The sequence below is a fragment of the Vidua chalybeata genome, chromosome 5, assembly GCF_026979565.1.
Source record: "Vidua chalybeata isolate OUT-0048 chromosome 5, bVidCha1 merged haplotype, whole genome shotgun sequence".
Classification (NCBI taxonomy): Eukaryota; Metazoa; Chordata; class Aves; order Passeriformes; family Viduidae; genus Vidua; species Vidua chalybeata.
Window position 1 is genome coordinate 44,217,565 of NC_071534.1, and position 23,746 is coordinate 44,241,310.

General features: G+C 39.0%; 1 protein-coding gene across 4 annotated transcripts in view; it reads right to left on the reverse strand.

The window, feature by feature from the left end:
- Window positions 1-5,434: 5,434 nt before the first annotated feature.
- The window catches only part of PDZRN4 (PDZ domain containing ring finger 4), a 235,172-nt gene continuing 216,860 nt past the window's right edge, over window positions 5,435-23,746 (reverse strand). For 2 of the 4 annotated variants that reach the window (XM_053942832.1, XM_053942836.1), the window contains 5 exons: window positions 22,845-22,943; window positions 20,629-20,691; window positions 17,044-17,145; window positions 13,508-13,624; window positions 5,435-7,561 (listed from right to left, as the gene is read on the reverse strand). In XM_053942832.1, the coding sequence (XP_053798807.1) occupies window positions 6,035-7,561; window positions 13,508-13,624; window positions 17,044-17,145; window positions 20,629-20,691; window positions 22,845-22,943 (1,908 nt within the window). In that variant the 3' untranslated portion in view covers window positions 5,435-6,034. The remainder of the gene's footprint in view (window positions 7,562-13,507; window positions 13,625-17,043; window positions 17,146-20,628; window positions 20,692-22,844; window positions 22,944-23,746) is intronic. The other 2 variants (XM_053942833.1, XM_053942834.1) reach the window with 2 other exon arrangements.

Consider the following 23,746-nt stretch of genomic DNA (forward strand, 5'->3'; position numbering starts at 1 on the left):
ATTGCAGTGCAGATGCTGCCAAGTGATGACAAAATATTAAAGCTATGGGGTTTGATGACCAACACCCAATCTCAATAAATGCCTAACATAGACACTGCACTAATTGAAGTTTACTGCTTTGCTCCTCGGCCAAAAAGACTTTAGCATCATTCTGGTTTAATATCAGTCTAAGTGCAGAAAAAGTAGGGACTGAATTGTTTAAAATTCATTAAAGAGTAGAACCAATGTCTTCTCAATGTACTTCTCAAATTGAGTTTTGGGCATTGGAGGTCCTTAATTCAACAGCAAGTGAAAGATTTCTTTTTATATATATCCACAGATTAACACAATTTACTGTTTGTAGCTAGTCTCTTCATTATAAGAGCATTTGGGTTAATATGCATTTTTGTATGCCTGTCTCACAAATAAGTGAGCATATGTTTTAAAAGGTCTTCCTTTCCTCCAGCATTTAAAAATGCACTCTGTACTGAGCCATCACCAAAGACATTTGCAGCACCCCATTAGAATGAACTTCAAGGGGCATAGGAAATGTGCCAAATGAACCAAGCCACCTAAATTGACTACAGATGAAAAGTTACAGTTATAGTCAGACAAAGGTCTCAATTTGTGTTGATAAGCTGATCTATGAGGAAAAAATTTGCTTATTTTAGTGAAGCCCCCCCTTTAACATTTATTACCTTTCAAGTTCAGAGGTCTTGCTTCCAGAAAAAAGAGGAAATGAGCGAAAAAGGGAAAGGAAGGGAAGTTCTGGGAAGTTCTGGGAAGTTCTGGGAAGGAAAGGAAAGGAAAGGAAAGGAAAGGAAAGGGAAAGGAAAGGAAAGGAAAGGAAAGGAAAGGAAAGGAAAGGAAAGGAAAGGAAAGGAAAGGAAAGGAAAGGAAAGGAAAGGAAAGGAAAGGAAAGGAAAGGAAAGGAAAGGAAAGGAAAGGAAAGGAAAGGAAAGGAAAGGAAAGGAAAGGAAAGGAAAGGAAAGGAAAGGAAAGGAAAGGAAAGGAAAGGAAAGGAAAGGAAAGGAAAGGAGGAAGCTTGGTTAAGAGTGCAATTTGAGCTTAGAGATCCAGGAAATTAAAATTTTAAACCAAAATTTAAAATCCAAATGTGAAAGAAAAAAAAAAAAAGGAAAAATAAAATAAAAAAGAAAAGTCAGAAGGTCATACCTAAACCATGAACTAGTCTGGATGAAGAGGTGGTCAGCATGTTTGTGAAACATTGTTGATGGCCCTTCCCTGGTACCTGAGTGAATCCCAGACCACATTGCAATCTCCTGGATGACACTCAAATTATAGATTTTTGTATTCCGTAAGGACATTGTTTTGGGACATCTTGTACATTTACTGAAGAAATAAGCTACCAGTAGGGAATATTGGCATGAGACAGACTAATTAGTGAGTAAGGACTCAGTCCCTCTCCATGGTTGAGTGCCTGTGAAAAGCAGCACATACATTTTACTTTACAGTTTGTATCAGTTGTAAGCAATATGCCTGCAGCTCAGCCCCACTACCCACAGCTGTCACAACCAGGATGGTATCTGAGTATATAAGACAATTCTTTCTTCCTTTGAGCTCCGTCTAAGCAATCTTTACGGTAGAGTAATTTCACTTTTTAACCTCACACATACTGAGGTTCTGAACGTCTACACAAATGCCATTTTTTCCTGGCTCAGAACCAGATGAATTGGGCAAGGGAAGCCAAGATCCTTAATTACCAGGAACAGAAAAAAGCTGCACATGGCTGAAAGCTCTGACGGTGAGAGGTGGACCCTTTTCCTGGAAGGACAGGAACCTGCTCACTCCCAAGAAGGGCCCAGGGACTATATACTTGAGCTTGCTGCCTTGCCAGGTGCATCCCAAATCCCAGTTTGCACCTTGTCTCAGAGGTATTAACCAAAACCTGTCCTTCATGTAGTAGCTGACACTACAGCAAGATTAACAACATCTGAAAACCTGGGCAAAATCTATACAAGTCTTATAAATGCAGCAACTACCATTCAAGTATATGAAATGCTCACCTTTAAACAGAGAAACATGTTTCAGAGCAAAGGCATTTAAACATAATAAAACCTGCTCATGATCCCTCTGCAATATTCTTTCTCCTCCTTGAGGTATTAGCCAACTGGCCTTTCTGAGAGTAACACCACCAGGTTTCTGATAGCTGCTCTGTGTGACTGTAGCCAAATGCCAGCTGCCATAACCTTCATTTTATCCTCATTCCTGAAGAGTATTTAATACTCTGAAAAAGCAGTGGGTGCATAAAATGGATATTAATAGAGCACTTAACACATACATGTTTGTGATCAACAGTTTAAAGGTTAAGAATCTGGGGCAATTCCAGCTTTGAACCAGGAAAGGTTCTATATCTATTCTATAATTTGTACTAAGAGGAACAAATGAATATTAGTTAAACAAAACCAAATTTAAAAAATCAAGCATCATGATAGTAATGAATAATTAAATCCCTGTGAGTTCAGAAAGTGTAATGCTAAAGTTGTTGTATCATCTCTTGTAAGGTCCTTGTTTGGTCTCGCAGGGCAATGTATCAAGCACAAACTAGATAACATATCTGATTGCTTGTGTTCAATTCAAATAATGTTACCATTAACATTATTTCAATTGAAATAAGGTTACCATTAACATTATTATGTCTTAAAAAAATAAAGCTAATGCAGGTTTAGTTTATTGTCATGATCATATTCTTTTCCCTTTTAGGATACTTACATTGAGAGGATGATTCAGGGATCCCACAGATTTTAACCTTACTTATAGTGAGCAGTGCTCCTAAATCAGTTGGCAATACACTTGTCAAGAGGAACAAGGCTTTTTACAAGGCCATTTTGTTGGCTTCATCGGAAAAATTACCTCCCACTGGTCTCAGCTGGGTACCAGTGTTGGGGGAAAGATGAGTGGGACATTAACTCCTTCCCCAGCAGTGATGTGGCCATGGTAACATATCCATGCAGCTACCCTTCCCTGAATTTTGCACTTTATCTCAGAGCAATCCTGCTAAACAAGATCTGGTCTTGTTCCAGCTTGAAAGCAGTTTTATGTTCCTTCATATGAAAAGAGGTCTCAACAGACGAAGTTTTTAAAGATTTATGACAACATAAAGAGCATTTTGTTCCTTCTCTTTTAATTTACTTTAGCGCTGAAATGTTATTTTCCTCAGTAAAAATAACGACATTTTGAAAAAAAAATATATGCTGGAAAAAATCACGTGTGGGATGTCAGCATTGGATTTCACTGACACAAAATTGCTGGAATGAGAGAGTGCAATGCTGAGTCCTGCCCTGCAGAGAAACCAGCTGAGAGCAGTGAACAGTAAAACACTCACCTGCCATTCAGCCCCTGTACACCACCACCCCGGGTGGCCTTGCAGCCCTGCTCTGGGGCTGCATGGTTATTTTCCTGCTAGCAGCAATGATCAAGGCATTTCATCAGGCAGAAATGGATACTTCTCCCCAAAGCTGCCCAGAGAAAAAGGAAAATGACACTTAATAACAGTAGTTTAGAAAAAAGGAGAGAAAACTGTGGGCTGCTGGAAACTGCCCAGATCAAGGATTAGGTAGAGACACGGTATTTCAGCAGGAGAAGAAGAAAGGAGAAGGTAGCTGGGCTCTGGCAGGCATGTGTTGAGCTAGAAATCACATCATGTGTGCTACCAACAGTATCTCTGTATCACCTCTTGGTTTTCTCTTTTGTCTTACTAGATTTTGACAGATCTCCCTAGATTTGGAAATATTTCCACTTACAGCCTATTAGTACACTATAAATATTGTTTATTCTTTATTTGTTTCTCTAATTATTATCTATTGCTTAGATCCTCCACCCCTCCACTTGGACTTCCCACCCCACCACCCTCCAGTTAGGAGTTTTCTCTAATTAGACATGGATTTTCCTACTTTTATTTCTCAGTGATGAAATAATGATATTACATTTTCTGAAGACTCATATTGTTCTCTGAATATGCATGTCACACTAGCTTGATGGGACCTCTGAGTCATGATTTAACAGTGGGAGAAAATCAGTAAGTACTGTGTCTAAGGGAAAGACATAAGAGCAACCATTGTCTTGAGCTGATAGCAGCTGAACTCAGATTAGGAAAGAGACCTGTGTTTAAGTGTGATTACTGGAATGAAATAAGGGAAACAGCCAAACTTCTAGGCTGTGATGTCTCCAGAAGAATGTGTACCTTCCTGGATGACTTAGGTTGGTCAAAGACAATTCCTAGGCTCACCTGGAGAGACAATCTGGTATCAGCCCCTTGAAGGCAATACTATATGACCCTATGATCCTTTCTGGTCAGGGATTCCACACTTTTATTAATTTAAAAGAAAACAGTGGAGGTGTTTGTAATTGGGTCTGAACAGCTGTATGTTTAGTGAGGATTTAGTGTGATGTCTCCCTGAGTTTTGAAGAGAGAATTTTCTGATTATCAGACTGTGAACTCAGTGGCATAATTTTCCTAAGCACTTGGAGAGCAGTGCTCTTATGGTATTTATATGTCTGGAGATGCCAAGAACACTGCCAATATTAAATAATGCCAAAAGTGTTTAAAAAACAAATTAATGATTCCCAGAATTTGGTAGTTTGGAAATACCATTATGTGCCCTTCTGCAACATTTCTTTTAAAGCCTGATGCCAAGTGACTTCAGAACCTAGTCCTGCTATGGAAAGCACTACAGTCAGTTACGAACGTCTGTGAGTCAAGCACAGGGACAATAAAAATGGTGCTATTAGGCCATTTCTTTAACCCCACAGACTGCCCAAGACTAGTCATTTCAGCTTGCACTAACTCGCTGGGCTGCCAGCAGCAGCAGCAGGAGCTCACAAGATGCCCCAGTGGCAGCAGAGGTGATTCTGCTGCATGGAGAGTCAGGGAATCCCACCAAGCACCCAGACAGCAAGTTATCAATTCTCCTGAGCTCCAGCCAGCTCCCACCGAGGCTCTTTTAAATGACTTGGATGCTCCTCAACAATAATTTTACACACTTAACTCAATTAGTTGCTTTTCATTCTCTGTTTTTCCTTAACTCCAGTTCTATGAAAATGTCACTGCTGGTTTTTCTTGCATGAGATTTGGCTCAAAGTTAGGCATGTGCTGTGTTCATGTTTTGTATGTGTAGAAGAAATAGCAAGCTCAGCCAGGGAGAGGACTCATGGCAGTTACCTATCATCTTACAACAAAGAAATACATCAATGAATCATTTAATTAACTAATAATAGCAGGTAAGGAAAAGCTAGAAAGACCCATTCATTCTATGTGTTCTGCAAAATTAAAAGCTAATTCATAAGAAATATCTTATGGAATTGTGTCCTTTGTTCTTGAAATCTCTATATGCTGTAAATATCATGCACAGTGAAATGGCTTACACTTAAAGGCAAATTCTCAATCTAAATAAAACAATGCTTGGCTTTTTTTTTTCTTAAAGATAAGCAATAATTTATTTCTCTTTCATCTTCACAATTATCACATACTGTGCAGCTACAAGACGAATGCCACTACATAACACAGGAGAATTGCTCACCTACACTTTACTTGGACAAATACAATTACAATTTACAGATTAAATGTACTGTAAAATATGCAGTTGGAAAAATGTCATTCTTATCTATATGATGGGATGTGGAATATGTTTTATGAACAGATTCTATGTAGGATGTAAAATTTTAAAACTTGTTAAGCCAAAGATACAGTATAAAGCATTTTGGTTTGGTATTGTATTGTTACTAAAGTAGAAAAAGCAAAATTAGAAATAAATCCAGATCTTAAGTTACAGGATATGTGTAAGGTTAAGAAATTTTTTGCTTCACTTTTCTATTTTTTTTTTACAAATGAATAATATGAATATATTGCAGGATAAAGAAAGACTGCCAGATAAAGAAGGTATTGTTATATGAAAAACAAATTAAAAATACCAGGTAATATTGCTTACAAAAAGATCAAACTATAAACAGTCACAAAATATATAAAAATGCCACATTGAACGAGGCAATTGTACTCTACCTAAACTGGTAGTATACTCTCTGTTAGAAGTTGTGTTCATACAGTAGTAACTGATAAAAAGGCATTGTGCACTCTTGTGCCATCTGGGGATTTAGCACCGTGTGTCATCAGTTCTTGTATTGTCATCCAGTTGTCCAAGATTTTCTTGTTTCTCTTTTTCATCATCTTTTTGTGACTCAGTTCAATAATGTTGATTTCTTTTTTGCCCTCACTGCCACTCTGTGGACTTTCCTTAAGACACTCCAGCCTGCTCCTCATCATGAACTCCCGCCGCCTCCTCTGCTCCTTAGCACGCACCAAATGCTGCTTCCGCTCTTCTTTGCTCCAATAGCGACCCATCTTCATCTCACTCATCGTATCATCATCTGTCGTCATCCCACTGCGCTCCTCTTTAATTTTTAAGGCACGTTCCTTCAGGATTCTGTCTCGAACTGGTCTCTTTGTGATGTACCTCGTTCCATCACTCCTTATTTTCACTTTCCATTCCATCTTGGGCTCCGCACACTTCTGCGAGTCTTTGCACATGCTCACCAGGCTGAGCTGGCTCTGGGCATACTCCACAGCAGACTTTTGCTGGATCAGTTGCATGTAGCTTTGATAATGCTTTGCATGAGCAGGGATGTTCCCGTACCTGTAAGAAGAACTGTGATATGGAGACAAATAGGGAATGTGCTCACTGCTTTGCCTTTCCTGGTCTGTGAATTTGCTGCTTTCTGATGCCAGCACCGCATTCTCAGCAGCACTGTTTTGCTCAGTGGGTTTGGTTTTGGCTGAGGCTGTCTCCCTGTTGCTTTGTCCTGAGGATGACTGATTAGCAACAATTGTGGTCCTCAGGTTTTTCCTGTTGGTTATGCTGATCATCCTGTGGAGAGAGTTATCAGGGGATCGCTCCACAGTCAGTGGAGTGCTCCTGCAGCTTTCAGCAGTGTTGTAGGCACTGGAACTGTCCTTGTCAGACTTCTCAGGGTGCTCCAAGATGTCATCCAGTTTGCCTCTTTGTATGTCTGTGCTGGTGTTATAATTCCTGAAACTTTCATCATGTAAAGCCCAAATGTCTCCATACTGATCTCTCACCTTTTGAAGCCTGTGAGCTTGCATAATATTCTGGCATTCAAGTTCAATGTTCCTCAGTTCCTCATTGAGTAGCTGCAGCTCATGCTCCACTCCATCTTGCTCTCTTCTGTTGCATTCTATCATGCTGCTTGAGTAATAAAGATCATACTCCCCATGGTTTCGAATCTTGCACTTCAGTTCCAAGAGCTGCCGAAACCTTTCACATTCCTCCTCTGGGTTTCCTATGAAATCAGATTCAATGTATTCCCCAGACACCAAGCTTTCACTGCACTGGAGCTCAACACTGCCTAATGTGTCCTGGCTGTGGCCCAGATCCCGTTTGCTCTGCAGGGTAGCACTGTTCTGCTCCTCGGTTGCATTTTCTTGCTCTGAGCTCTCATCATTTCGGAGACTTTCATCTGTAGGCCCCACCCCACTGTCCTTCTCATGATTGTTGGACGATGAGGTTGCAGTGTCTGTAGTGCCATCTTCCTCTTCATGTTTCTTTGGCTAAAAAAAATGAGTAAACCAAAAGGATTATCAAATGCAGATCATATTATAGGAGAATTCTTTTCCAGTTCTGTTTTGCTTAAACAGCTGTGATCTGATTTAATCTCAATTAGATCACTAAACAGCAGTCCTACTGCTCATAGCTTTTAAACATTTCTGAGAGTCATGCTGTGGTTTCCATACTAAGCAATGTAAGTGAATTACAGTACTAGTGACAAAGCTTCTAAAATCTGGAAAGAAATATTTCCCTCTCTATCTAAGCCATCTCTTTGCAATGCTTAAAGATAATGATCACCAGATGGTGAGCTGGTTTTGATTCTGGATTATGGCCAGAAACTGGTGGAGCTGAAATCTTCTCAAACTTGAGAGAAAGCTTCAGAACTGATATCACTTCAAACAGAGCAAGCAGCCAATGAACCAATGACTAGTACAACTTAACAGGGTGCAAAAAGACTACTGTTTCTTTTTTTAAACAGTGAAATTTTGTTTACTCCATTACACCCTCCATGGCCTTCTCCTACACTTCTTGTGTTCTGTAGCCTTTTTCTGAAAAAGTGTTCATTTTGGATTCTAGGATTTTGCTCAGAAAGACCTCAGTCCATTTCATCCCTAAAAACTCTTTTTGAAAACGAATTTATTTCCATTTTTAGGGTTTATGTTCCTTAAAAATAAAAACAGTCTTTCATTATTAAGTGCAGAACAACACTGAATGCTTTGCCATGGGTATAATGTTTTGATTGCTGATTAGCACTCCACTCATTGTACCTCACTTATTTATACTCTCAACCTATTTATATTCCATAGAATGAGAGTGAGATATTCCATAGTGAGATAACACCTCTTCAAAGAGACAGACACTTTATTTTTCAAACCAGATAAACAAAGAATCATGCAGAGTGCAATTTATATGACCAAGTACCTAACTACACACAGTACCAACCAAACATCATGTCTATTTTAGGAAGTATAATTGCATAATTCTGTATAATGACTGTAATAAACAGTAGAGAAAAAAGGTATAGTGCACTCAGTGAAAGGAAACAAACTTAAAGAGGCCACTGTCATAATTCCCTTTTAATCTACTTTGATAAACAGTAAAACAGGATGAAAATGTGTCTTCTATGTCACCCCTTCTCCTCTCTTCATGTGCTTATGATCACATGCCCTCCATCTGGTTTCATTTCTTCAACTGTTACCAAAAAATGGCTTAGTGTCAGAAAAACAAAAATAACCTCTACCCCCAATTCAGTGTAAGAGTGGAATAAAGCAAATATTGAAAGAAACACACCACCAGGAGAATTCCGTGTCTGTGGCAAACCAGTTAAAAATTTCTGAAAAGATGCCTTAGGAAATTTAGGTTTAATTTAGTATCATTCTAGTACACCTCCTCCAGGTGAGTGCTGCTACATATGCTATTCTGTTCCCTTCTCTCACCTGCTTTGGAGCTGCTGCAGCTTGTCTTGACCTCCTCTGCCCCCTAACCTTTCAGCAGAGAAGTGACTCCAACCTGGGCAGCTTACACTTCACCCCCGCCACTGCAATGTGCAATCCATATTTCTCACTGCTCTGGAAAATATTTAACTACTGACGGGAGGGAGAAGAGCTCCTCTAGACAACAGGAGGGCAGCACTGCAGAGCAGTCAGGAATCTGGGTGCCTATTCCAAAGGCAGGCTCCATTCACATGACCAAACAAGCAGATGGTCAGGATCTGCTATTCGGGAGTGATATAACACAATTTGCATCCATATGACCAAAACTCCAAAGAGGGTGGTTTATGTTTTAGCACAGCTACACAGCTTACAGGAGCAGAGCTTCATAATACTTCCTCTGATGTCTTCTGCACAGTACTACAGCACCCAAAGCATATATTTGAGCACTTCTGAAAAAAAAACACCTAATGAAGCTATTTGTATAGGTCTTGGGAAGAAACTTTACAGTTGAGGTCCATGGAATCAGCACTTTCAGAACTGGTAGCTCTTGTTTTCCACACCACTTTTATCAATAATTTAAGTTTCGCTTCTTCAACTTCAACTTGATTTATACTGACTGAATGTAATACTCTGGCATCTACTTAAGTTACACTCTCTGGATTTAGCATGCACACACAAAAGATGTAAACAAAGCAAAGCCTTTTAAGTCAAGTAGAAACCAGATGAATGGGATTGATCTGATGAAATATAAGTGTCTATAGTATAGGCATCTGAATGTCAGATAGTGACTTTGAGTTCCCTCAGAAAAAACAAGTGCCTATACAATCAGATTCTTCTCAAACTAAAGCAGACATCCATATCACATTAATTTTTTCCCCCAATATGTGGATACTTACAGCTAACTCAATTAAGAAAATTGAAAAAAATACTGATATTTATTGCACTGCATGTTTTTGAGATATGTTTTATGTAAAAAATCCATTGTCACTCAAGTAAGTTAGCCCCTGGCATTTTTGTCCTGGGTATTTCATGCTTGCCAGAGCTCCTAAATATGTGCAGACTGAGCAGTCTTTTACAGCATGAGATAATTTTTATTTTACTTTGAAAGATAACAAGCCTAATTCCACATTATGTCTCTTTTGAAAAACAAGAGAGAATCCACAATTTTCAGTGTGTTGCTTTTTTTGGTGTTATCTATTATCTATTTCAAACAAAGTGTTTGCTTTCAAACATACATTGTCAATCTCTTCTACAATTACTTCTGTTTGAAATACCAAAGGGCTCCTTAGGCCTCATCTTTGCAGTGAAAACTCAGATAATGAGAAGGTAAACCCAGTGGTGCGTACAATCAAACAATAAATGAACCTCAAAAGATTCTGCATTTTAGCTCCAGCAAGAATCCCTGCCTATAAAATGGCTAATCTTGCAGGAATTCAGGCACTGTTCTATTCTTCTACAATTTATAATGTATATTGGGACTCAGACTGCTACTAAAATCTGAATGCAGTATGATTCAGCCGAAGGCTCTAACAAGCACAGCTGGGCTCTCTGGTCAGTCTTTGACAGTGAGAGGGAGACATGTCACAGGGAGAGGAATCTCCGGTGGCAGGCTAACCATGAGGTACTCAAACCATGAGGGAAATTTGGAATTTATTTCAGTGGTTCACTAAAAAGGAAAAAGCTCTTCTGCCAACAATGCTGGTCTTTTAAAACAGGCTTCTTAAAAAAAAAGGATTTTCCCCCAGATATTTTCTCTCTATTTCAGCTTTGAATGAACTAGAATAATTCCTTTTGTCCAATTCTTTCTTCTTCTTCTTAATAGGTTCTGATAATTACACGATACCAATAAGAATTTCTGCATGGTAAATATATGGCAGTCTTCTGAAAATTATCTCTGCTGCACAATGAACCATGATGTTGTAAAGGGAAAGGAACACAATGAGTTATAAAAAATGGAGAATTACATCTTTCCTTGAGGCTTTTTGGACTATTCCATACAGACAAGATACAATTCTTGACTGAATTCTACAGAGTAGGTCAAAAACATACAGTAAAGGCATGACTATCTACTTGACTCTTCTATTACAAACCGTACCAAATTTTTTTGTGACAGCTCACATTAAATATTAAAATGGCATTCTGTAAAACAGACTTGTATTTGGAAGGATATTCTGATAGAGAGTGTATTCATTCCTGCAGCTTTCAAGATTCATGATGACATGATGAATTATGATTATGAAGCCAGAGCACTACGTTTTTGTCCACAAAAATCAAGGCTGGTCTCCATGGCCAACTGCGGAGCTTAAAGATACTCAGACTGGCCAATGGCAGCTGCAATGAGAGTGGTTTCATAGCTCCAATGGATGGTGTGATTCCCCCCAGGAAACTGCTAGATTTCCCAGCCTAACAAGGAGTAAAGAACCAGTTTTCTGACTTGACGAGTCACTACATAGAGTCTAGAGAGACAGCAGCTGTCACAAATTACTGACGCCCCATTACACACCAAGCTGCATTCGGTTGATTCGATTACTCATCAGAAGGGCAAAGAAATGTCTGGCTGTCCTAGAATTACTTCAAGCAATGCAATGTCAGATACTGACAGATCACAAGTTACCATCATTTTTTTTCAGTATACTGTTCTTTACAGTAATATAAAATCTCAATATGGAAAAAAAATATGCTTGGCAAAAGATTCCAAAAGGGAATAAACAAATTCAATGGGTTCTGTGAAAGCACATCACAGAATATCACTGCTTACTCATTAACACTATCCACAACCCAAATTCAGTGAAAAAGCCAACGCTTGACAAGAACTTTGCAGTGGAAGGTGACAATGGTGAAGTGATTTCAGAGGTCCCAACACGTAGTGTGAGTGCCTAGTGAGTTGATAGATAGACTTGTTCAAGAATTCCTAGCAGAACTGGAGGTTTGTGTGAAAATGTCACCATGCAAATGAAATTGTTTTGCAAAGAGCAAGTGGTTTTTCTGACAGGAAATATTTGGTATCTAAGATAAAATTTTGGTTAGAACAATAATCAAGATGCCATATAACAGCTGAAAGTAGCTAGCAGTGCAGCAGCTAGCACATTTAACCTGGGAAACTGAGGCTTGGCTCACTGCCTTGAAAGAAGAGTCACAACTAAAAGGCTGGTAAAAATCCTGTTGCAAGGCTCCCTTCCCCCCAACTCTGGAGTTATTCCACTTTGTGTAAATATCTAAATGCTTATAAGAAAAAATATTTGTAATCTGAGTTGTCATTTTTCAGAGAATTGACTTAATTATTCTGTCAGTGTCTCTGTCCCAATGAATATTTCATTGATATACAGGGAAGAGCTTTACTATAAACTATCACCTACTCACTGACCCAGTGTCAAGGCTGAAGGGGAGGTCAGGAAGAAATAGACTAAATGTACATTCAGGCCCCCCAATGTGGACCAATCATTGAGGCATTTGAAGTCAAAGAAGCCCCCTGGTTTTCAGAAAAGAGAAGGCTCTCATAGTCTTTCTCCCTCTCTTCACTTCAAAGAAAAATGCCATGGGCTCTCTTTCTGAGCAATTCAGAATGGGGAAAAAATTGTAAGTCACAAAGTTCTTTGGGTGGAAAACCAGTTTCTTCCCAGCTGCATAAATCCAGAAGCCAGGAGAAGTTGAATTTTATTTCTTTGGTTCCACACAAGTGTGCATACTGGCAGATCATCTGATCCAGGAGCGGGTATTTACACCTTTCACAACAAGGGACATCTGATGTACATACTTGATGAAACTGTAGGGTATGTTTGCCACAGTCACACAGCCTACAGAACATATGGGCAGGTAAAAGTCAGGATAGCAGCAAGCTGAGACTATGCTAACAATAGCTTATTTGTCTCCATTAACAAAACAAATGCTGAGCTGTGTACTGTCAGTGTAAGAGAAATACACTCACATTAACAAAACACCTGTTGTTTATTTAAACACGTCTTCCACCTTGTTTTGCAAGCTCTGGTGCAAGGCTAGCTCATACATTGCATGCATACCACAAGAAGGGCACCTAGCTCAGCTAAGAGTTCTAGGTGCTTCACTGATATTCACAGATTCACAGAATATTCTGAGTTGGAAAGCATCCCAAAAGGATCATCAAGTCCAGCTCTAAAGTTAAATCCCCCATATGGGGATTGAACCTATGACCTTGGTGTTATTAACACCAGTTTAACAAAAACTGACATGAAGTTTTACATCATAAATCCCAAACACTTCAGAAGTAATGAAGGAAAGCAATATTATTCTGACAGTTCAGAGAAAAGAAGAATTCTGCACTTATCACACCATATTAAATTGTTTGTTAACTTGATGTACTGGGCCTAAGCATGTATTGTTCTCTTTTTCCTTACATACTGTGTGCCAGAGATCACAGCATTTGTAGAGAGAGCTCTATCAAAGCCTTTGACTCCATTTTAGAGCACACTGTTTCATTCTCTATTAATAAAAAAATATACCTAGAAATATTTCAAATTATGTGTTTAGTAGTGGTCGTACCTGCTCCACTTCATTGGCTGTGTACTGCATCGCTTCATTATGCTGCTCTTCCAACATTTCCAAGTTTATCTCCTCTAAGAATTCATTCCTTTCATCATCCAGCCACCCTTCCTCCAGCTGCAAAGAATACATTAGTATGTTATTTTATGTTAGTAAGGACACATGCTAAAATAGAGTAAACCCAAATGGCAATGCTTGACTAGTTCTTTTTATTCTAATGATTCTCTTCAGAAAGCCAGGCAGTAGGAGTTCAAGTTCATGTCTCAAAAAAAAAAAAAAAAAAAAAAAGAAAAGAAAAGAAAAAGGATAAAAAGATGGGATTCATGTCTTTTATCCTTTCGTAAAACAGTATGACTGATTTTCTCTCATAATGAAGGAGACTGCACAGCACAGACATTATTTCCTTTCAAAAGGTATGAAAGGCACAGCGCGTAATCCTGAAGCTGTCATGTTCATTACTACTGAGAGACCCTGCACGGCAAGAATGGCAGTGTTGCTAATAGGGCCAGGAGGCAACTGGGCTCTTGTCTCTAACAACCTCCATTCCAGCCCTGCTGCCACCACCTCAATGGAAACCTTATGCTGCATTTCTGTCACTGTCTTCCCGTTGATCTTCCAGGTAAACAAATAAACAGAACAAGGTGATAGAAAGATGAGGTGACTTGAAGGGAGGCAATTTTAGTTCTCCCGGTGTGTCTGGAAGCAAGGTTTATCTGTTTGCTTGGTTTTTTCTCCCCAAGTGTAAAATAGTACATTGACATTTGGTGAACAGAGTGTTGCAAAAGGACAGGAGAGGATGTTATGTTTTCTGTCAAGTACATATCTCTTCTTGAACCCATTTCACACCCTTCACATCTTTTGAAACTGATAAAGCAGGCACCCTGGCCTAAAACGCTGTTCTTTCCATTTTGTTCATTATGCTCCTGCAATCCCTTACCAGAGAGCACACTGCATCAAAAAGAAAAACATTGGTCAGTGGCACTCTTGGCTATAATGACAGGATTGTAGCAGAAGGAAACACTTAATTGTTTCGTCATTGATGAAGGAACCACAGGATGATGGTGACAAAAATATGCTGAAAGGAAAAGCCTCAGCATAAGACAATTACAAGAATACCAAGTATTCTTGTAATTCCCAGGACAGCAAGAGAAATGTAGCACTGGCCAACACCTAGAGCAGAATTACCACTGCCTCAAAGCCAGGATATGTCTGGTCACAGATGTCAGTCAGAAAAGTTACACTAAACCAGTAGTAGTAGTAGTAGTAGTAGTAGTAGTAGTAGTAGTAGCAGTAGTAGTAGTAGTAGTAGCAGTAGTAGTAGCAGTAGTAGTAGTTCAAAGCTACACAAGGAGTGACTGATGCTGTGTAGTACTTCTAATGAAATACTGGCAGAACATCACAGTTTCCTTAACAAACTCTGTCAATAAATTCTTTCCCCTTATAAACAAGCTTTTCATCATTTCCCCGGGTAAAGCCAACCACCTATGGTTTGGGATTAGGAGGAGACTTTTTTCCTTGAGGACATATAATTTTTATGTGTGTCCTCAATGGGACTTTCAAACAGTTATGTGAAACATGTGGTAGTTTTGTTTACTTGCTTTGTTTACTTTTTCCCCCCAAGGAAAGCATGAGCATATCCTTCTGCTGTAAAGGACATAGCCTAATTCACCTCATGTGAGAAAATTTCAGAGATTAACAAATTTGGAGGATGAAAGATGAATCTCACTTGGGCAAATCTGCTGATTTGATTGTGGCAGACCCAGTATATAACTAATAAGAATGCTTATGTTATGTTACAGCTTTGAGAAGAAAACTAATATGTGCCTTAGCATACACGTGCACTACATACGCTGTGTACATATTCACATGTGAGAAAGCTTGTGTGTAGGGTGGTCCTCTGGTGCTCTGTTTCAAAACTTCATTATTCACTGCACAAGTATGTGGTCAGAGGGGTTTTTCTCCCTTTTACTGAGGGAATGTGCTTAGCAGTCACCCTTCAAGGCTGCAGTACCGCCATTACCATTTTCTATCTAGAAATGAAAGCCTGCTTAATCCTGATGTTTTTTACCAAGTCAAAACAACCCAACCAGCAGAAATCAGTTGACAGCCTGATCTCTGACCTACTCTGGCTTTTTTGTCAGTTTTGTATAAGTATGTTCTTAAAACACATAAACTAAACAAAAAAATCCAGCACCAAAGGCCCAAACCTAAGCCAAACCACACATTTTTTGTAAGGCGTATTCATGTGGGAAGCTACATTGGTACACATAAGTAACTCCTTATCTCATACTAATCTTATCATATTGACTCCTTATTTCAAATACAGAGACTGAACTTTCTCGGGGCATATATTTTTTATAAGTGGGTGAGTTTCTGTTCCCTAGAGAAAAACAGAATACTAATGAAAAACAGTTGGAATATTATTGAAAAATCTCTTTCAAAATTTCAGTAACTGAGGACTACAATTTTGCAGTATAAAGTGAGGCACACCTATTTTTGCTGTACTTTGTCACTGGTTTTATAAGAATTGTTTAGCTTCATGAAAAACATTAAGGATATGAACACTGACATTGTGACTTTTATAACTACAGTATTTAAGCAGAGATTCAAGTGGCACTGAATCACACTTAATTTAATTTATACAGAATATGCAGCTAGTGAGACTGAAAATATCAGAATAATAGCATGAGAGACAAATGGCATCTTAACCAACTCTGAATTGTTGCAGATAGAACAATGACAGTATAATGTCCTTTTGCTTTGCAAAGGCCTACAAATAGAATATAAAGGGATGTAAAAACAGCAGTCTTCTACCATTCTACATCTTCTTTATCTGATAATCAACCTAACATCTGTCCCCTGCAATGATATTAAAAATTCTTGGCACAGCAAGATTCTTGGTACTGGCACAATTTTATTTTTAAAATCATAAAAATGTTTCTAAAAGCTTTTTTAAATGCACCTCCCAAAATGCAGGCACGTTTTTGTGACCAGGGTGTTGTTAAAACAATTACATTTCCATTTGCTGAATGAGACTGTAGAGAAAGTCCCATAATTTATACATACATTAATAGTTTACATGCCTGGTTATAACCACATAGCATAAAACAATCCCTCAGAAATGACAAGTTACCACTTTGTGTAAGTTCATATAAATTATAAGCTTCATATAAAAGATAAAACTGATAAACGTTAAGTATGGGAAATTTATCCCTTGAACAAAGCAGAATCCTCTAATGAGTAATGCATAGTTTTCAAGTTCTACTTCATATTTTACTAATATCATATTGATGCTGCCAGCTTTATTTATATATCTGCTCACTCTGTTGGAAAAAACTTGTTTAGTTTGGGCAAAACATACCCTAGTAATATCATATTCTTTGTTGTATAAAGAAAAAGCAAAGCTCCGCAATTAACTGTTTGCTCCTTTTGTCAGTAACTTTGGCATTCCTACTTCTTGGCAGTTCATTGCTTACAGTGACAGTGAACGCATGATATAACCCAGGTTCTGACTCAGTGCATCTGTTTAGTCTAACCTGCATCTCTGGCCTCACGACCAGCAACACAATTTTCCTGCATTCTTCGCTGGAGAGCAATGCCACTGCCTCTTCCCTATTCTGGACATCTTGGCCATTTATCTAGGAAACAAATGAAAGTGGCACATTAGTTTCTATTTCCACAAAGCAACACACAATAAAGGGCAGATATCAGCTCATTTGTGCTGAATGCATGGACAATGAAAATTGCACAACGGGCTCATCTTCAGCCCCTCAGTGGTAAGTGCCTTCACTCAATTATGCGCTTACTGTAAGAGCTGTATTGATTGTTGAAGGATGGTGGACATCAGAGGAAGCAGTTATGTTCATAAATGTCCAACCTGCGCCCTGGTAACATACATCTAGCAACACAATTAACCAGCCCCTGACAGGTGACGTTCATCTTTCTCCGTTCAGAGTAATGGAAGTGTCACTCTGAGATAATAGTGCTGGTGGAAGAAGACTGGTAATGCTACAGCTCAAATCAGTCACACTGAATGCTGGTAGAGAGCCAATTAGAGAGCTACAGTATTATCTCTCACCAGGCAATGCTTTTGGGCCACTGTTTGTTGCTGCTCCATTTAATCATTTCATATTTGTGCGGACAGCTTAGTAGCCAGTACCACACAAAACATATGTATCCCCCTTACAAGGGGATAATCAAAATAAAAGTGGTTCTTCAATGAAACTCGTCTTTTCTTGCTACCTTTCTCCTATTCTGTAACCCAAATAAAACAATGACATCCATGACTATATGGTAACAAATACAATTTTCATTGTCCAAAAACCATTTATGAAGGAATCAAATAGAAATCATATTTCCCATAAGAATTCAGTTTTGTTCAATTCACAGAACAAGAAGTGGATTATTCTCATTGTGGCAACAAAACCTCCAAAATTCAGTCTATTTCAAAAAGAGTGAAAACAAAACTGGATGGTAGAAATACCTGAATATTTTTGGTGGAAAAAAATCTTCTAATGGTTCCATTTCAAAGTAGCAGTTATAATTTAATTTCCATTTCAAGTCCATTTCATCTTGTAGTTGAAAATCAAAGAGAAAGTTACATTTTTGTACCTATGTTTGACCTGAAAGCCATGATTCAAAAACATAGCTTTAATTCAGATTAAAGAAAATCCCCGATCACCTAACTGGCAGTGAGTGAAATGTCTGAGACTCTTCAATGTTTACATGGTGGGATAGCTGTAGTCTTGGGAGCTCAGGTAACACAGAGCTGCCCTAAGCTGAAAAGCAGAGATGCAGCCACAGAGAGGCTCAGGAGTAGATTTGCAGCCTGTACAAAATATCCCCAGACATGGTGGCTGCTCTAGCAACTCCTATCAGCTGAGTAACTGCTTGCCATGGACCCTGGAGGAGGCAGCTGGGCTGTCCCCACACTACCCATCCCAGCTGCACTATCATGGGGAAAGAGTAGACTTCAGCCTGCCCCATGGACTGTGCTTAGCCTGCAGGTTAAAAACAGCAGAAGTTTAGGCAACTACCACAAAGACTGCCCTCTTAAAACTTTCCCTTGACATTGTAACATTTCATTTAAAGTACTCAGGCAGTTTTCAGATGCTTAGACTGAAAGCTGGTGGTTTCTGAGAATGATAAGGGGGCAGTTACGGCCTCAAAAACCAGATGAAACCTCCTGTCATTTTGTGAGGAATACTCATGACAGCATTCCCCCCATAGCCTTAACCAATGCCGCCTGCCACCCACAGAAAATGCCCAAGGATCTGTATCTCTCCCAGCCTCAGTGTAATCCACCCATAATGGCACCGTCACCTTCTATTTCTCTGAGCTATCTCATCAATAAGAGGAGATAGAGGGTCAATGTGTTTTCAGATATGAAAGTAAACCCCACATAACTCTCCGGGTATTAACTTTAATGATAAAATTCATAGCAATATATCAGCACTGACATTAAAGTAATGCTCCAGTCCACAAGAGGATGGCAGAATTATCTATGTTTTCTCTCACCCCTGGAGTCTTTACTCAAAATTGAAATGAATTGAATTTCATTATGTAGTGGAGAACATTTGCCTGAAATGCTGTTGGCTGTCCACCCAGAAATTTTACAAAACAAGGAAAGGAGTGGAAAATGGATCTACTCTCTCTTTCCTTATTTTGACACACATAGAGTAGGAATGGAAAGTTGTTTCTACTTGGCTGAATAAAAAAGGGGTATTTTTCTGATTTTTGGAAGTTAAAAATGCTACTATTTCTTCAGTAGGTATGTCACATAAAAACATGGAAGGCAGGGCCCTAACTTTTCCACTCCTACATGCAGCCCATGGAATGGTCCTGTCACCCCAAGTCCTGCTGAGGATGTCACTGCCCTCACATGGCATCTGTGCTTTCTGGTGGAGAACATCATCCTGGGAATGTTTTCACAATCCCAGCCACACAGAGAAAAAAACAGCAGGCCTCAAGTGAGCCCTGACATTAAAATCTAATTTATCATTTCTTCTCTAGAAAATGGACCGCTTTGGTAAGCCAGCTAATAGGCACTGTTGTTTTGCTAGACTCCCAAAGCTGATTTAAGCTGTACCAGGATAAGAAATACAGGTTTCAGCAAAAATATTTCCTGCAGAAATGAAAAGATTGGAAGGAAGGAAGAGACTGATCCTGTGAAAACCTGAAAGCTCATCTGCTTAAATTAATGAAGGGCAATTATGGAACATGTTACAGAAAACCAACCTCTCATCACCAGGAGTTTCTTCTGGGACTTCAGTGAAAAAAGGCAAAAATACAAGGCAAATCAACTTGGAACTGGATTTAAAATGCTACAATACAGCAAAAAAATTCCAGTCAAGTGATTTTTGGTAGCTGTTTCATGATTTCGCACAGTGGTGAAAATGCGCTACCCATTGCTGATTGGAAATGGAAACCCCCTTCCATTTTCACCGTTTCCCTCACTGTACAGGAACACTGCCCTGTGCAGCAGCCAGCCACCCGCACCCACCTATGCTGTAACACACAAACCTATCTTTGGGGTAGCTCTTTAAGCGAGTGGATCAACAGAAACAAAGGGAGAAGAAAAAGTCAAGGTGGTGGATTAGAAAAGAATTCAGAAAAGCAATGTATGATTGGGGGAGGAAAGAAAATGTTAACAAAAACCTAATGAACCCCCTCCTTAAGTACATTTAAGATCATCCTTCTCTGAACAACACATTTTTTGTGTGAAAACTCTTACTATCTATGCTTACCATAAAAGAGTTTTACCCAAATTTATGCAATTGGTTAACGATCAGCATGTCTCTGACACTTATATTTACATCTGCAGGATCCTGTTTAGAATTTGACACTGAGATGAACATAGTGGAAATGAGATTTTCTAATAAATATGGAAAAAAAAAAACCATGGGATGTAAGTGCATGAGCCAGAACGAGTTTGTCAGTCTCATTTTTCAGTACACAGACTCTAGCTCCCAGCTATTGTGTTAAAAAACAGACAGACATGGATTTTCTCATTGATCACAGTAACAAAGAGAACTATCTTCCCTCATTAACAGTCCATGGAGAAGAGGGCACTGCATGTTTGTCTGAAGAAAGAGTTTAAGGAAAAATCTCTTGTCACATACTTGCAAAATGCGGTCTCCTTCACGGATCCGTCCATCTCTGGCAGCAATGCTGTTTGGATCAACCTGCATAGGACAACAACCAGTAAATGAACGTGAAAAGACTTCTATGGGAAATTTTAACAGCTGCACAATTGCAAGAGTTGAAAAAGTACAATTTTTAAACAGTACAGAGGCAATATGAAGTTTACTTTAGAGTCACTGAAACGAAGCAGTTCTTTAAATGATCGTATATGAGCTTGTTTCAGATAAAAGCCTCAAGACAGAAAGGGTTGGGAGCATATGATTTTCAAACTAATACTTTCCTTTGCCACTGTCAGACATTAACCTTCAGCTGTCAGAGCATTAAAAGTTAATGAGACACCCTTTTCTCTGGAAGTTCACCATGGACTAAGAAGCTTCTGCAGCAGTTGATACCTCTATACAAATGGGCCTGTCTTTGGGCACGATTCTTTTTCTTCCATGGAAACATTTACTATTAAATTATTATCTTAATAATCAATCTGTTCACAAGGAAACATAAAAAAAAAAAAACAAACCCAAAGGATCCATATTGTATAGAACACTTACAGGTCCTGTAAATCATGCCTAGTCTGAACCAGTTAATTTTAAGTTAATTTAATCTAAACATATATTTAGGGCTCCAGTGATAGTTTATCAAAGACACTACAGCTCATCTCTGAGCAATGACCTACTGTTTGTTGCAGGGCAATTCAATATATCACCTTTCCCTTGATGGTTATCTTAAAACATTTATTTTGCCTCATCATGACAAAAGTTCTTTTTTCAAGACAAAAATTTGAGTTGAGCATTTAGTTCATGGGATACATCCTCTACATCTCTACATCCTCTACATGTTAGATATTAATTTCTTCTTGTGCGTTGTCATAGGAAAAAAACAATGAATCTGAAGTCCTTAATCAAGGACAAAAGATGATATCAATACATTCATTTTCAATGGTCTGAGAAAATTTTATCATGTAGCATAAACAGAACATTTCAGATATAATCCTGGAATGTACTAAGAGATTCCTGAACTTCCTTTGCCCTCACAAGGTCAAACAGACTTTAACAGCACAGCTTATACAACTGGTGGAAGATATATTCTTAGGTAATTTATATTAATTCCTCATTCGTTTTCCAAGACTGTGCTTTTCAGCTTATTTAACACTGCTACCAGCCTCTTTATGTGCAATCTTTCATTCATCCTATTCATCGATACACAGGAGAATTCTGTCTTTTCTGATCCTCTCCATCCATGAGCTTGATTAAGAATTTAGAATCACAGAATGTCTCAAGTTGGAATGAACCTATAAGGACCCCATTAAGACCAACAACCTACTCCTCACAGGACTACCTAAAACAAAACCATATGACTAAAAGCTTTGTCTAGCTGCTCCTTTAATTCTGACAGGCTTGATGCTGTGACCACATCCCTGGACAGCCTTTAGTGAAGAAACTTTCTCTAATGTTGAAATTTGTTTCAACATGTCAAAAAAATGACCAATTGGGATGACAATTCATGAAGAACAATCAGCAGTGACCTTGGACTCAGAAGAGTTCTGTTTTACTGAGAAAAACAAACCTCTTTGAATGACTCAAGACTCAAAGGGAGATGGTGTTCTTGGAAGTGTTGTGGACTGACCTTGTGAAATGCTAACAATCTGTGCTGGGTCCCATGTTTTCTGAGTGGAGCCAATGAAAACTGAGGATTCATTCCACCTCAGTATTTAGAATTCTATATTTTGGTTTTCTAACATATTAATTTCTAAAGCCACTCTCTTCACCCATCTCTGGTATGTCTGTGTGTACCACAACTGTAACAAACACAAAGGTAATAAAATAATGATTGACCACTCTTAGGATTACTGAGGCTGTGGCAGAGGGTGAATGCAAGCAGGGTTGTGGAGAAGGCACTTTTCTTCTCAAAATCTCTGCCTGGTCTTCATCATAAGGGCACATTTCTTTCAAAATTCAGACTGCTTTACTAACTAATGTCGCAGTTAAAAGCATTTATACTAAAGATGCCCACTAGTAATTATTACTGTGCTTGGGCAACATGATTTGAAGTGATAATCTAAATTAATTGAGAGTGACATGGGCTGGTTGATGGCCAACACTTCTGTACTCCTGTCTAAGAGCACTTGCATGTTCATTCCCAGGCATGTGTAGCCCTCCATGAACATCTCCCATGCTCCTCCCCAATGTCATGTCCTTACCTCACTGACATAGATTCCCGTGTCCTCTTCATCATCAGTTCTGTAACAGACAGTCAGCCCCAGCTTCTCCTGGCTGCTAATGCGGCACAGCTCCACCTCCTACAAAAAAAAATGTACAGGCTTTTGTGGTGGCTCTTGCCAAGGGTGGAAAGAACTGCACAGCACAAGGGAGCACCAAGCTGCTGAGATATTCATGCTGTATGACCTACTCATCCTGCTCAGTCTTGAGACACAATGTTATGGGTGGATCTTTAAGGGAGAAATTATTCTGTGAATTAAGAAGGAAATCCCAGTACAATGCAGGTTCAAGCTATACAAGAACTGTTTGGTAAGACATGCCAAACTTTGAGAAATATAGTTGTACATTGATTTTGGAGGTCTTTGACTTTTGGGTAATAGAAGCTGACTTACAGTACATTACATAGTCCTTCTAGTCACATCATACCAGGTGATTTATAGCATCTAAGACACCATCAATCAATCCATTGCACAACTGCCACTCCCTTCTGACAGCAATCCAAGCCATAAAGCAGAAGTACAGGCTTCCATTAATGGCATAATTTCTTCCCTGGCCAGTGTAGTGGTGCTTCATTGCAGAAGCTGTTAAATAATAGAAAGATGCTTCAAGAAATCTCCTGCGGAGCTAAACAGCCGTAGCATCTTCCTCAATTGTGAGATGATGCAGAAAACATATTTTTAGTGCCAGATGTCCCAGCAGTGGCATCTCATGAAAAGTGCAAGGTTTTGGGCAGATGGTAGAGTGATAACTGCTACATACACCAATCTGAGTTAAGCATCTTTAGGGTTTCATAGGGGAACCATTCACAAAAATGCAAAGCTGCACTTGGTTTGAACATTGTGGAACAAATAATTGTAATAAAGCAGAATGATCCCAATAACAC